Source organism: Ascidiella aspersa, chromosome 5 (genome assembly GCF_963924565.1).
Source record: "Ascidiella aspersa chromosome 5, kaAscAspe10.2, whole genome shotgun sequence".
Lineage (NCBI taxonomy): Eukaryota > Metazoa > Chordata > Ascidiacea > Phlebobranchia > Ascidiidae > Ascidiella > Ascidiella aspersa.
The window spans coordinates 15846170-15862470 of record NC_139451.1 but is presented as its reverse complement, the minus strand read 5'-3'; the positions used below and the strand labels follow the sequence as shown (position 1 = coordinate 15862470).

Below are 16301 nucleotides of genomic sequence, written 5' to 3'. Positions count from 1 at the left end.
GACTACATTAGAAGATCCGCACAAAACGATGAAAAGATCCGGAACCGGATCGCGATCCGCCATTTGAACATGACCGTTATATATGGCCCTCATGGAAATGCAATTGGCTTTCAGGGTGGCCAGATGTTTGGTTTAGGATTAGGACATTGTTGTATTGAAATTCGGACATTTTAGGACAAATAATAATTTAGCATGCACCTAGTGCGAGATTAATGGAAATCAATGGAGGTAACTGTTCTTAGTGAGCTGCCAAAATTCCTTACAAATTTACAAAACGGTTAGTCGGCAGTGCAACAATAAAGCTTTCTGTTAATTCGATTTCCTTATGCCAAAACCGCAACACCACAATTTTATTACCGGAATTCTGTAGATGTTTTGGAAAAGGTCACGTACGTAAAAAGTTATGATATCACTAAAAGGCAGAAATACGCTGCCTGTAACCGATTGTAAACCTAGCACAAATTTTATTGTAAGTTGGCCTAAATTTTAATTTGAGCGCCTTATACTACACCTGACGCTTTTGTGCTGCACAGAATTATTGTAAAAATACGCATTAAATCGCGCGAAGCGCGAACAATTTTTGGTTTTACGTGGTTAAAGTGGGTATAAATGAAGTTTGTAGGCCTCGTGAGCCCGTGGTTTTATTTTATTCAATGTTCCAAATAAATTCGGCCAAAGTAGGACAGAAAACTTATTGTCCTAATGATTTACAAACCGTCGGACACAGCTGGTAAAAATAGGACAATTTATCGTTTTTTGTCCGAATTTTAGGCCACCTGGCAACCCTGTTGGCTTTTATGGCACCCTTAGCTGAAAAGGTTAAATTTTTGGTATTTTTTATATTTTTTTTTAAATCTGTTTACCATAAAAATTATGTTGTCCATATTATTCAATACTGATTTCGAAATAGCCTAAAAATGGCGGAAATGCAAGGCTGAACATCTCTCATCTAAGATCTAAATGACATTTGTCTCTAACTCTACCCATTTACCGTTAGAGACCCGACTGGTGTGCGTAAAATTTGCGTCTGGTCGGTGGAAAGGCGACAGCAAAAGAAGCAGCGTTCCACCTCATTAGTCTCGATCAGTCTGATTTAAAGCGTTTATGACTAATCGGTGGGGATTCAGCCTTTCAGGAAAGATTCAGAAATTTTTTTGTTGTTTGGTAAGAACTTGGTAATCCGTCGCTATTTCGCGTATTTCGAAAATACGTTGAAAAAACTTTGAAAAAGTTATTTCGTTGAAAAACAAATGGGTAGAGTTTAAGACCAAGGTAATTTACATGAAAAGTGGTGAGACTTGCATTTTTACAATTATCAGTTAATTCTGCAATAAGAAAAAATATTTTTATAGTTCGGTAAACTTGGTTCACGTATTTCGCGTTAATTTATTTTCGAAATAGTCATTTCGTTGGAAAACGGTGAATGGGCAAAGTTTAAGACCAATGTCATTTAGATGAGAGGTGTTAAGACTTGCATTTCTGCCACTTTTAGCTTATTTTACTATAATAACAAAAATGGACAAGAACGATTTTTGTGGTTAACAGATTAAAAAACATGTAACAAAATGTTCAAAAAAGGCGTTTTTATATCTTGTTTACTTCCGCAAATATTACACGATAAAATTTCGAGACCCTTGCTCTCGGACCTTGGTTAATTAGCGTTTTGGTTTTGGTAGGTCAAACATTATTATTAAAGAATAAATACAATAATATTGACCCACCTACACCCTAACCCGAATGTTGTGACGCGTTGATTTAGTAATTGTCTAAACTGTGGTAAGCGTAGGCCGTAGGATTCTAGACCAGCGCCCAGGTTGGAAAGTAAGGCCTGCATTTTTACTGATCAGCCGCGCATTTCATGTAAAATCAACATTAAATGCGGTCAGCCGCGAAAAATCGCTCAAACGCGCAAAACTTTTGTCGCGCTAACGGTTTTCAGTATAGTACTTCATTTTCAGCCATGCAAATTTTACAAATAAGGTGATTACAGCCGCGCAAATTTGGACGGAAAAGTGATTATAGCCGCGCAATATCAAGCTGCAAAATCATCTCCCCCGTGCAAAATCCAAAGTTTCCAACGTGGACCAGCGCCTTGTTTCCTGATAGCTTACAAATAAACTCAGTGTGTTACTGTAGCGAATCGGGGTGTTTAGTTAGGGGTAAGAAGGCTGCTGGCTCTGAAGACGAGAGCCGACGGCTGCCTAGTCTCTTACAAGTTCTTAATCCGACTCCAAAGGAGCAGGCCTCTAGAATACCTGTCCTTAACTTCTTGTAGGCCTACTCTCTAGACAAAGACACTTCACTTAGTAGAGGTTGTCCGTCGAGTATATTAACAAATCTCAGAAACACAACGATAAACAGAGCGGTGATTTAAGCCGCTAATCAGTAAGATGTATCAAATAGAATGAATACAAAACGTTCAAACTTCAAAGCGCACGATTCGGCGTTAGGTCACGCGTCAGTGAACAACGGTCACGTGTATAGTGACGTCAAATTAGGCAATATCGAGTAATATTGCATGATAAATGCTACAGAATCCCCCTTACAATGAACAAGTCAGACGTAGGAAGGGTTGTTCATTAAAGAAAAAAAGAGATCTGGAAGATTGATATTAGGATATGGTTTGGGTGCGTGTCAAAAACCGTGGGACACAAAGAGAAATGGCGAACGAAAAACAGGCGTGGCGTTACAAGAAAACACTATATATACAACAGAGCAACATTTTATGGTTGTTTTATCATTTTTTGGGGGGCGAATTTTTAAAAGATTTTTCTCTGCGAATAATGTATACACAAACGATTTAAAAATACAATACAGGAAGCAATAAATTATCGGCTGTGGATTCTATGACCACAGAAACTTAAATGGACAACTGAGGCTGTCTGTTTTGTAAATAATGAAATCTTGGTTTCTCGAACCCTTTACGACACAAATAAATTTCTGACGTTCATTGATGAAAATACGATACATCGAATAATATACATGGCGATAAATTTCATGCACAATTCGGTAAGCTTAGCATTTGGCTTTAGGGTATTTAGCAAACATATAATTTGGGCCTCTGTATCGCTATGTTAGCGCTGTCAGACACCAACTCTGTCAGCAGTAACGCTGCCGGTATTAGTATGCTAGTAAGGGGGGTCTGGTAGGGGTTAGTTAGAGGCAAGGAGGTGTAGTCTAGCAAATTTGCGTAGTCGAATGCTCCCCGGGATATAGTCCATTCCCGAAGGATCTTCATAGTTAACAGGGCTGTCTCACGTAGCTTGAGAATTCTTCAGTAAATCAACGTGATTCTTCAATAGAATTCACTTTACTGAAATCGGTTGAACGGAAGCAAAGATGTGGCATCACGTATTCTTGTTGTGTGAAGTTCAACGCAGTGTTTGATGAAGTGCGTTCAGAGTTACACTTAAGATTGAGATCACATTCGATCCCAATGAGCGGTCGGAAAGCTGCTCTCGTGACAAGCTGGTTCCGATGCGTAGTTAGGCTGTGAGCACGCCTGGAATCTTTTTAATTGGGGAGCATGTTGATGTAAGAAACCTTCGATATTGCAGGGGCCTCCATATGTCTTGCCACCAAACAGTATGTTTGTATGACAATGGTAGTTGTGGGTTCACAAAGGGTATAGGGTGGAAAGGTGAAGGGTTAAGTTTGTACGTTGCGGCCGAGATTCGAACTCGGCTCGGGAACAATAAGTAAACTGTATAAATACAGCTCCAATGTGGTCCCGGTCCCACATCGCACAATGTTATAAAAGCGTAAGAACAGGAAATAATTTAGTGGCGCTCTGGGCGAGCGTTCAAAAATGCACTTTGTTAAACGTAAAAGCGGGACACGATATAAAAAACTTTTTACAACACAATTTTTGTGCTTCGTATTACTTTGCACATAACATATTAAAAAGTACATCATGAGAACACAAAATTGTCCCAAAATGGTATCAGAAAAGTTTATAAAACAATTTGTTGCATTGTTATGTAGCATTTGCCGTAAAATTTACACGAATAAGCATTGTCTTTATAGCGTCAAACGATCAAATGTCTTACTGGGTTGTCGTGAAAAAATTCTAGTCGTTCCATTCCATACACATGAAGTTAACTTGTGCTTTATTCCATCGAAGCGTTCACTCCTGGGTCACTCGTCGAGACCTCTGCAAAGCGAGGAAATTTTTGGTGGGAAATAATCCATCCAAGAACTTTGGGTGCGTCGCACGCCTTTGAGGTGCAAGACTGCTGACGAACGCTGAAGAGGGCTGAGCATCTTCGCCTTTCTTCCGGGCTGTTCCTTCTTTCCGGCGCAAGGTATTCGATCCTGTGGCTGATAGGAGAGCTATCTGACTTCGTCGGAGAGAAACGATTGGCTGTCGATTCTCTAGTTTATTGTGGGTCAACTTGCCCATGGAATTTCCTTCTGTCATCTTACAGATTGTTACATCTCAAATCTCAGAAACACAACGATAAACAGAGCGGTGATTCAAGCCGCTAATCAGTAAGACGTATAAAATACAATGAATACGAAACGTTCAAAGCGCACGATTCGGCGTTAGGTCACGCGTCAGTGAACAACGGTCACGTGTATAGTGACGTCAAATTAGGCAATATCGAGTAATATTGCATGATAAATGCTACAGTTACAAAGACTAAATTTGTACAACTGAATCAGTTTTATAACATACACCAGCAAGGTTTACATATTTGATTTGTTAATGTGTAATATATATTTGTAATGAGTGCAATTTGTCACTTTTATGTTTCATGGTGTTGCATCATGTATTAATGTAAAGCCGATGTTACAGTGTTGCAAGTTTTATTTTACACTTTGTGGCGCTCTTTCACTATTGTGCGTGAAAAGTTATGCAAAAAAAAATAATAATACCGCATACCACAACGCATGTTGTTTGGGTTAGGGTGCGGGTTAGCGTTTGGGTGAGGGTGGGTCAGTAATATTATGTTTATTATTAATAATAACTTGACCCACCCTCAACCAAACGCTAACCCAAACAATATGTGTTGTGGTATGCGGCATTTGAAGAAAATTTTTTTTTTATAAATTTTTACGTACAATAGTGAAAGAGCGCCCACTTTGTTTATCAATAACTTTATTTACAGATGTAACAATTTGGTTTCGTAGAATACTTCTATATACCGCCATAGTACCATAGTTTTTTTTACAATAAAACATGGATTCCTCAAGTTTATGTATTTGGGATGAAATCAAAGTAACTTTAGAAGAAACATGTAGTCTGCTGGAATCTTATGGGGGGCTTAATGGTAGTTTTTGCAAGGTAAGTGAAGTGTTCTAGTCATGCTCTGTAACTTGATTTCTATCCCTAATGGTTAACCTCCACATTTTGATATTCTGGATTCGTTATTCTAGATTTGAAACCTATTATTCTAGAATACCTTGAAATTCTACTTTGAACATCCCTAGTTCTTAGATTCTTCTACTAAATTGATTTCAGTTGACTATTGATTTGTTTTCTTAAAAAGTACTTTGTCATACCCCAAATGTCTTTTGCCTTTTACTGTCAGGTTATGTAATGTTAACTGCTTGTTTTTCTCTGTTTGGCTAAAAGCAATTAGCAATATTAAAATAATTTTAGAAAATATATGGTTTCTGTCATATTATTTCCATTGATGTGTCGCATAAAACTTAGTTTCCTAAAATTTTAGAACAATCGAACCACATTTAAGGTTTTGGCAGACACAATTTGACCGCAAAACTGTAAAAAGATAAATATATATATTTGTATTATTCTGTTCCGAAAGAGGGATTGATTTGTTAGCGATAAACTGTCAAGCAATAAATTCACGTTGGCACTAAAATACCAAGTTAAAAACTAAAACAACCGACAGTTGTACTTTGTAAATCCCAATTTCATATTCTGAAAACAAAAATAAAGCTAAGTTTTCAATTTCTATTATTACCTCAAAATTACCACAACAAACTTTGGTAAAACCAGGGATTTCCCCTAACACGATACATACAGTTTTTGTGAAAACCTATGATGTTTATATTAACTACAAGCGTAATAAAGCATTTGTAATCCACTTTTCTTTTTCATGTTACTTAACATATAGTCTTAAACCCCAAACCCCCTCTTCCCCATTTGAGGACTGTGATTTAATTTGTCACATATATATACACTACCAGATTTTTAACAAACTGTTTGTTATAAAAGGCAAGGTATTTCTATGAACAGAAGAAAGAGAAGTAAAATTAGTTTTTTGAAAATCTGAGTATGATCACCTGTGATCTTTACAGTTAAAAATGTCAGTTAATATAATAGCATATATATATATATAAAGTCAGTGCTTAGTTTTACCCATCTTTCTTCGGACTCATTGACAACTTTTTTTTTAAGTTCCAACGACTTTAATTCAATGTACGAATTATATGAGAACCATCACGAGAAGAATGCTTGAGCAAATCACATTCCTGATTTTAAGTAGCATAAAAATAAACCAATAATCTTGGTTTTTAGAACAGAATTTAAGTTCCTTAAAAATAATTATTGATGTTTTTATTGACCTTAGTTAAGTATAAAGATTGTGCAAGGTTTCCATATTTTTAACAAAAACTGTAAGTATCATGTTGATGGAAATCCCAGATTTTAGGAAAATTGTTTTGTAATCTTTGGGGTGTCTGTGAAGCTCTTAAATGTTGCTTGATTGTTCTAAAAAATTAGGAAACTGATTTTTATGCGACAAATAAGGGAAAATCAGACTGAAACCATGAATTGAGAAAAATAACTTTGAACATCCCCAATGACACTGTATTTTGTTTTAAAAAATAAATTATTTAATACTTTTTGTTTCTTAGGTTAAAAATCAAGTCAAGAATATCTTTGCAAAGCAAGTGCAATCTTTAAAGTATAGAGAGCAGTCCCTGTTAGATGAACTTGACAACATTTGTGAGAGTCAAACTGCAGCTCATGAAAAACATTATAGAAAACTTTTGGAGGTTAGTGAGTTACTGGTTGATATTAAATTGAAATAGTTGGGCGAAGGTCAACCAATCAAAACTTACAAAGAAAATATATTCTTGTATATTATATATTTTTTGCCTGTTGTACCAAAGTAAGGCATCTTATGAGCCTATAATTATGTTTATCCGAATTAGGCGACACCTTTAGGTCTAAAGGTGAGGTGAATAGGTCTGCCATACAACTCACTAATTAACACTCTTCAACTTCAAAGTTTAACAAGATCAACACATTAAATAGTTTTGGTGCTTGGCACAAAGTGATGCATTGTTTTATTTTGTAAAACCATGCAGCTGTCGGAGTAAATGGTTTACAACTAGTTTTAAATATCTTTTAAATCCGTTTTATATGCATATTTGCACAAAATTTTGACCGAGAACAGGAAATTTCTTACGTTTTATGTTTTATAACCTATATTTGTAACGTCATCTCTAAACATTTAAAAACCCTCATACAAGAATTTATGATCAGCTTTTCGTCAAAAGCAGACCAAGGGGTTTGTGAGGTTTACTCAGTTTGATGTTGTTTTTTTTAATTTTGGGTCTCACCTTAAAAAAAGGGTTGGAAACCACTGCACTGCATTATTGTGTTTTCTAAATTTTATAATAAAATGCGTTCAATTGGGCACACAAGAGATATGCATTTAGCTCAATAAAGTGGCATTTAATAATCAGGTTTTAGCAAATCAAAAAATTGTGTAGTCAATTGACCCGGATACTTATGGCGGAACAGAAATCCTGTAAAAAGTTGGCTTTAAGCACAAAACTAGTATGCATGGATGATCTATTTTGGCGCTATTGATTTTCTGCTTGACTATTTCTGAGTGTTAAAATCTTAAATGCTCTGCTTACCTAGGTATGATAACAGTATTTCAAAAGCAAATCATTAACTAATATTTTTTTTCACTGGAGTAAGTAATAAAAATAGGCTGGCACCTAGTTTCAAGTGTTTTATTGTTTCAGTATTTTTTAAATAGTGGATAGGTGATAATGTTACCTAATACGGGCTGTTATATGTAGCCTTGTGTTTTTTGTCTTTAGGTGAGAGGAAAGCTGGAATGTTGTTTGGAAAGTAGCAAATGGACACACCTTGATAAAAAGAAGTTGTCATCATATGCACAAGAAATTTTGGACACTTATAATAATTTGTTAGTATTGTTTGTATTATAATCAACCTAGTTATTGTGAACTAATTTTATCTGTTGACTTCAAAACTTGTGCAGGATTAATGTACCTTTCCTTTTGAATTATGTATATACAGTGGTGTATATAGGGGCAGTTATGGGTCTGGTTTTGGAGGTGGGACAGTACACAATTTCACAACCATGGAGGGCTTCTTCCTTCTCACACTAAAAACTCAGATGCCATTAGGGTCCCCAATTTTTATATTCTAATACAGGGTCGGGCAACATATGGCCCGCGGGCCGGACCCGGCCGAGATTTTGAGCGGCCCGCAGACACTTTCTGAAACGTAAGTTTGAGAAGGAGGTCGCGAATTTAACAAGGATTGAATGCCCAAGTACTTTTTTTGGATTTCTTGATATGCCCCTGTATATATATATATACATATTCCAAGTAATACAAGCATTAACAACATTTCCCAACAGGCATTAAAAAAACATGAGTTTGTATTGTTTCTTGATGTGCTCCCCTTTGACGGTTCTGGTATGACCAGAGGTTGTGAGTTCGAACCTCACTGCAGGCTAGTTGATTTTCTAGCCTGGCTCTGCTTGCACTAAAAATCCTGATCAGGCTGACTGATTTCGGTAAGCCTCTCCGAAGGTATCTTGTGTACTATATTGGTGCTGATTTTGAAATGACTTGTCCATGAAATTGCACTCACATCAGCAACCGAGCGTGCAAGTGCAAAATCCCAACCCTGATTGCTATTCAAGCAGTGTTATTTGGTAGAACTTTAGCTACTACTTTGATTATATATTTTTTTAAATTGGCTAGCCTTACAGGTTTTTATACAGTTAAGACCATTTCAAAATAACATATATACTTTCAGATTACAACAGGATAACAACATTCCCACACTCTCAATCCACGCAGATGAACATAAATTATTAAATTTAATTAAAAATTTGGGGGCTATCCATATCAATGTTCCAGACAAGGATGATACCTCTTCTCAGTTTTCATGGGATTTGGCTGATAGTGACAGAAGCTCTGTTGACAGTACATGGGTAAGCTTCAGCTGTGCCAAACACTCACTTTCAACCGTTTAATTAGTTGTTGGTAATACAATCTACCATTAAACTTGTAAAACATGTAGCTCTAAAAATATGAAGGGTAATTAGTTGTTTCAATGAAATAATAATATTGCATTCTATTTCATTGTATTGAGTGAGGTCAAATTATATTGTATCCATGGCTGCTTGCTCTATCTTTCACAGTACAAATACCAATCATGACGCCACAGCTGTAGCAGAGACAGTGCTTTTACATAACAGCACTATAACAATATTGGTAAAAAAATAGGCCCGAATATATTAATGCCGATATGCCTGGAGGAAATGTCTACCAACATATAGCGATGTATCCCTAAAAATATATACATGTTTAATAGTTTTTTTTTTAATTTTGAGTTTTACAAGGTGTTCTTTTTCAGGAAACAAAAGTCTTACATGGATCGCACAGTAATAGCTGTGGTACCTGTAACAAACCAGCCTATGACATTGAAGAAATTAACAAATATTTCAGTAAGTGAAAAACGGTTGCACATATCTCATATTTAGAAAACGACTGGTTCTAATACTGCACAGACTTTTCATGCAAATTGCGATTGGATTAATTTAGTAAAGCTTCAAACATTGTGCACCGTGTTATTAATCAGACTCTTTTAAAATAAGAGAATTGAGCGGAAGTCCCATTGGGTCCTTCTAAAATTCGTGTCAAATAAAATAAACTGAAGTGGATCATAGCTATAACAATTCCAGTTGAAAGAAAGGTTTCACGCTTCGACAGTACTTTTAAAACATTGAAGAAACTTACTACTGTTTAATTTGACTCTTCAAATAACATTGCTTCCTACATTACCCAGTTTCAATCTTATATCGGTATATTTTATCTACTTGGTGGTTATTGAAAAAATAAATACCCCAAGTAGAGAGAACTGTTTTCAGCTTTCAAAATTTTATGGAAATCTATACGACATGCATATGTAGTTGTTAGCCATTTACTCCTAACAGCTGCATGGTTTCACACAAAAAGCATATGGTGCGTTGAATATTTAAACTTTGAAATTGGATATATATTATGTTAATTAAATAATGGTAGGGCAGGCCTGTTCGTGGTGCTTTTAGACTTGTTGAGATTTTTGCAAAGCGCTTTTGCGATTTCCAAATTTAAACAGGCAAAAAATGTAGTTTGGTGGGCATGGCCTCACGCTCTCCTTGGATCTGTACCTGATTCTGGTATAATACAATGCATGTGTAGTGAAATATTTGTTAAAATAACTTCAATGGTAATATATGTTTTGTGACGCTATCGAACACGGCAAAACTAAGTTGCAGACGAATCACTAATATAGACTAAGTACGCAAAAAAAGACTTATATAAAACAAACAGAGCAACATAACCTGTCCACATTAATTTTGAAGCTCCTCCTCTTAAACAGTGCAAATCCCCTAACGTAATTGCGCAAAACTTTGAAACAAAATTTTTTCAGGAAGCTAAAATTAATATTATTGCTATAATGTTAGCTCACTGTTTTACAAAACATAAATTTATGTTTTACTTTCTCCTTTGGCTAAGCTCATTGATTTCACATTACTTTAAAGATATGCAACTACTATCGAAAATATACAAACAATCCAAGACTAGTTTACCCTATGTTTTTGTACATACTTGTAATTAATTCCTCACAAGTTCTTTTTTCCTATGCAAAATTTAGGTTGACCCAATTTTATTTTATTTATTATTATTATTAAATTTCTAATAAAAGAGAATTATTTTTGTAGGTGATGGGATACAAAATGTGCCACTAGATGATGTATGCAAGGCTAATGAAATGTGCACCAGTTTCTCGAATTGTGTTTGCGAAGAACCCTGCCATGTCCAGTATAAGGCAGAAAAGTGCAATTACTCAAAGTTTGTAACAGCTATAGGAGATGCTTTCCAGGATATAAAGGGTGGTAAAGTAACTGCAGAACTTTGGATACCAAAGCGCAGAAGTAACATAACCCAAACCAAGTTTCACAAACAGACACTACATATGGAAAAACAATTTTCGACGATTTTAAATTCCAGCACACCTTGGTCACTTCAAAATCACTCTACTACACCAGTAGACATACTGGTTGACAATGTTACAACACAAATGAATGCAATCATTCACTCCAGTAAAGAAGAGGTTCTTACTGCACATAAAACACAGCTTCAACCTAGTGCTCAATCTGATTGTTGCAGTAGTCCAGCCAAAAGTCTTCCATGTAACATGAATGGGGCTGCATTAGATATAAAAAATCAAACCTTAAACACCAACAACCTTCCTGGTGTTACCAGCAAATTAGAACAAACATTTAATGCCAAAATTGATTTACTCACTGGAAAGCTACATCAAGTTATGGGAAAAACTGTTGAGTTATCAGAAAAGCTGGACGTTTCAAGCAAAACAGCCGATGTTAGTTCACCACTGAAGTGCCCAACCGTACAAGACTTGCATGCAGTAATAACAGGCATTTTGGAATGTTGACTTATAACTATCCTATTCATTTATGAAAAGCAACTTAACATGAAGTGATGGGTGGCTATCGAAAATATAAATATATACAGGGTTCATCTAACAAATTAAGAATAAAGAAAATATATGGCAGCGTTACATAAATTAGCATTTATAAAAGCCAAAACCTATATATACATACTTGTGTAAACTGTTGCTACCATAGTAATACTAATCGAAAAAAGCTTCTCTGATAATTAATTGATGTACCTATGTTTATGTGAATATTTTATAACCTTTAAATAAACTAATTACCTAAATTTGCAAGAATTCTAAAGACTTTTTTGGCCAAAAGATTAATTTATTTTGCAAATAATAACATCATCAGTCTCTAGAAAAATATTGCAAACATAAATATTTTCTAACACAAATAAATAAGTTAAAACCCCAAAAGATAAAAGCAATATTGGTGACAAATGTTTATCTTTTTCCAAACCTGATTATTGGTGAAATGGTTTCTAACTCAATAAAGAAGTATTTGCCAAATCAAGTAAAACTGCAAATACACAACAATTCTAGCGAAATTTAGTACTTTTTAAACTAATAAACAATCTATATGCCAAACACTGGCTCTTCCCTGCTAAACAACGTGCTTCGTACTTTTTTTTAGAATGGCACAAAAAAATTATTTCCTGCCAATTTTAGTCATAACGTTCCTACATGTTCAGCATTTAAAAAAATATTGGATCGAATAGGTATAGAACAAGCACACGTAAGTTAAAAAAATTTTATTTCATTAATTATTTTTGGACAAATTTCTTCGGTTTTCCAGACCCCCCCTTTTCGTAAGTGACAATATCGTTTTTGTCATCGTTTAAACTCACCGTCCAAAGCTGCGTGTTTTTTAATGTGATTGGGCCACGCGTCTTAAGCTAATACGAAACCAAGACCGAGCGCACAAACGAGTCGGATCGGGTGGAGCGCAAAACGCCGTTTTTCGTTTCTTGTTTGGTCGACCGTAAACGCAGAATATTTTTTCTCTTGTATTTCGTTATTCGCTCAGGTTGGCTGATTAGCAAGTGTGTGTTCGACAATTAACAACAATAAATCAAGCGGTCTCCGCCTATTTCTCGCTTATAACGTCTAGATAGGCGATGCTGATGTTTCTCACAGTTTGCCATTTCATATACTTTTGGACTATTTTAACTACGTAAGTGCGAAAAATTTTCGCGCTTCGCGCGAATGACTTTGTACGCCCGTTTTGTTTACATTTTAATGATGTCTTTTGAACTAGATCAGCGCTGCTTAACTGTTCGCCGTGGAGGGCTGCCAAGTGCGTCGCCGACAAATGGAAAACATATTCAAAAATATTAGACATATTTTTTTATTTTTTAGTTTAGGTGTAATAAAACTTGCAATAAATTTGCCGTTATACCCAAAAAAAATCGCGCTCGCTTCGCTCACCAGGTGTGCCCTCACTTAAAAAGGTTAAAAACACTGATTTTAGAACTATTGAAGTGGCGTTTTTATGTTGTGCCTGTCGAATAACAACCGGGAAAACGATCTTCGTTTAGTATTGCAGGTGGCGAAAGACGTGCTTGTAATTTAGCATAGTCCCGGCTACATGGATCTACCAAAATCAATCAAATATATTTCACGGTCTTGTTTTCGATTTACTCCTGAAGTTAACGATTGCACACTAAGCGGTATTATTTATGACGTCATCACAATCGCTATTTTATGACGTCATATCCGTCACTATTTTATGACGTAATTAACGTCAGACGGAAAAACGGGGAATTCCCAAGTTGAAAATTCGGGACCCCCTTTTTAAATTTCTGGATACGCCCCTGTTCCCTTGAGTTGACTTTGACATTTTTGGCGAATTATTTATCAAATACTCCATCTAACATTGTAGTGTCCTCTAACTTTATTAATTGTCACACATTAAACAAATTAATAGCATAACAAACAATTTATATTCTCTATAAAATTGGTCAAGTCAGTAAATGTATAGAGTGTTGTTAATTAAAAAAGTTGAAATCAATAATACCAAAAAGGAAAATATTTAATCAACCATATGAATCAACAGTTTTTTGTAACTGTTCAATTCTCTCAGTAAAGGGTGGTCCATAAGAGTTAAAAAATATTCCGTCCTTAATATTGCCGAAAACTGTAAAATGATTTTCACCATTTTTACCTTGAAGAATCCTCCAAGCTTGATTGCGTTTGCATATTTTTTTATAATACTCAATGCCGCCCAATGCATACTCCTTTGAAATACCACTTGCAGATTTATCAAGAGATTTCTCAATAAGATTTTTCAAAAAAGACTTCGTCAGTTTGCAGAGAAGCCAGGTGACAAAAATGCTTGCCAGTGTGAATTGTAAAACAAGTAGCATAGAAACTTGTCTGTTGCGGAAAATTACCTTGGCTCCATAAAAACATAGGACATATCCAAATGCTACAAAGAAACTTGGTAGAAAAGTTTGAAGAATTGCCCAGTTTTTCTTGAAATATACTAAGCATCGTGCAACTCCATACTTTTGAGCGCGTTCAGATATGAGCAGAGCTTCCATTAATTGTACTGCGTTTGAACTGGTGCCTTCAATTCTTTTTTTCTGTATATGAACATTTAAATCCTCTAGTTCCAAAATATTTGAGCAAAAATAGTTTTTTGGAATGCCAATAGAGCATGGCTGTTTGAACTTTTCAAAGGCAAAAAATCCCGCTCCAGTAACATCTGGCTGTGTTGTCACATACATCACAATGTCCTTATCTATTTTCAAGTCTGACTTCACAGACTGCAACAGCCATACACTGTGCTCCAGTGAAAATTGGGAACTCTTAGCAGATGCATTGAATGGCATAAAACCATATGTTGGAAATAGATGTTGAAAGCCATTCTTAACAATCAAAGCTGATGCAAGCAATCCACTCGTCCACCTTCTTGTTTTATAAAACTGTTTATAAATTTTTATTACAATACTCATTTTTTTATAAGTTAACAATCACTTTCGCGTTTAAATTAAGTGTTTTCATTTAATACTTTTTAATAAAAATGGATTATTTATCTAAATTTTTGCATGTAAAACAAATCGGGAGAAATTGTCAATAACATTCTGACCTTGAAGTTGACTTGCTCTCAATAACTGGGACTTGACATTTTTGCAAAAGACTATATTTTTTAAATTACTTGACTGGGATTCAAGTTATTTCAAGATAACTTGTTTACAACACTGAGGCTTGGTAAGCTTTAGAAAAAATATTGAGGAAAGAATGTATTTGTAGTTGTCAAGCTGGGTAGCCTATATACTGTCTAACTCAGGGATGTCCAACCTGCGGCCCACCACTTATTCTCACTTTCAGTAGCCTTTATTTAAAACAATTGTTTCTACTATTATAATTTGTAAAGCGCACAGTATTTTATGTAGACCTAATCTAATATCTTTTCTGAGACTAATCGAGTTTAATGTCGCATTTCAACATCCATCGTCCACTTTGCCACCCATCATTGTTAAGCAAGATGTGTTTGTTTCTTAATGTGTGTTTTTGCGGACCGTTTTAAGGAAATATATCAGCCCAATGATGTCGTAGCGTGGCATGATCCGGCATGTAAAAACTTAGGCCGAGATTCCGTTGGCATATTTGCGCACGACTTCTATCTGGAAGAGGGGGTGTTTATAAGTAAAGCTGTTTTATGATGTCACCCCTTTAATTTAATAGGTTTTGCGGCGCATCGCAATTTTTGAAGTGGCAATGGGGCCCATTCTGCTATAAGGTTGGACATCCCTCTAACTCCTCAAACGTTTGTGCAATATTTTAAAAATAGGCCAAAATACAACACTTGTTGGTGTTTAGCAGACCCCTGTGAATTCTGATTACATCATTTATAAAAAAAATACCCTATAATGCAATAAAGCAGCCCACAGATCTTTAAACAAGGGTTTTACAAAAAAGTATGTACTATAATAAGTTTTACAAAGCCAATACAAAAGTCACAACATTTTCTGGAGTCAGCTATGTTTAAAAAAAGGGTAGCACTAATTTACGGAATGATGAATGATCGGAACGCTCACTAATTTACGGAATTGTCGGAATGGAATGAATAGGGCCGAAACTAATTTGATGAATGGTCGGAACGGAATGCAATGAACGAAGCTGTATGAACACAATAAACTGTCGGAATGAAAGAACGAAGATGTAGGAACAGAATGAGCTGTCGGAATGAAATGAACCTGAATTAGTTATTCCAATTTTGGGCGCTGGTCTAGAATCCTACCACAGTTATGAAATCAATGCACAAAATTGAGTTAGGTTGCGGGTTAGCGTTTGGGTGTGGGCACTGCTGGAAAGTATGGCAGAACTTGACGAGATCTCGCAGGTGCACGGCCGAAAAAATCCGTGTGACCGGGTGCAACAAAGTGCACCTCGGGTGCACTTTATGGTTTTAGGATGCATTCTGTATTGCATACATTGCACTGTAAACGTATTCCGGCACTCTTTCACTATTGTACGTGAAAAGTTATGCAAAAAAAAAATAATAATAATACCGCATACCATAACGCATATTGTTTGGGTTAGGGTGCGGGTTAGCGTTTGGGTGAGTGAGGGTGGGTCAAGTAATATTATGTTTATTATTAATAAT

The 16301-nt window shown here is 35.7% G+C and overlaps 2 protein-coding genes across 2 annotated transcripts; one reads left to right on the top strand and one right to left on the bottom strand.

Moving 5' to 3' along the window:
- Positions 1-5099: 5099 nt before the first annotated feature.
- On the top strand, positions 5100-12990 carry LOC146145098 (uncharacterized). The gene is made up of 6 exons (XM_083389948.1): positions 5100-5287; positions 6826-6966; positions 8029-8135; positions 8999-9176; positions 9602-9692; positions 10953-12990. The coding sequence occupies exons 1-6, from the start codon at positions 5183-5185 to the stop codon at positions 11684-11686; spliced, it is 1356 nt and encodes a 451-aa protein (XP_083246074.1). The 5' UTR covers positions 5100-5182; the 3' UTR covers positions 11687-12990.
- Positions 12010-16098, bottom strand: LOC146145097 (transmembrane protein 177-like). The gene has a single exon (XM_083389949.1). The coding sequence runs from the start codon at positions 14644-14646 to the stop codon at positions 13726-13728; it is 921 nt and encodes a 306-aa protein (XP_083246075.1). The 5' UTR covers positions 14647-16098; the 3' UTR covers positions 12010-13725.
- Between the last annotated feature and the right edge of the window lie 203 nt (positions 16099-16301).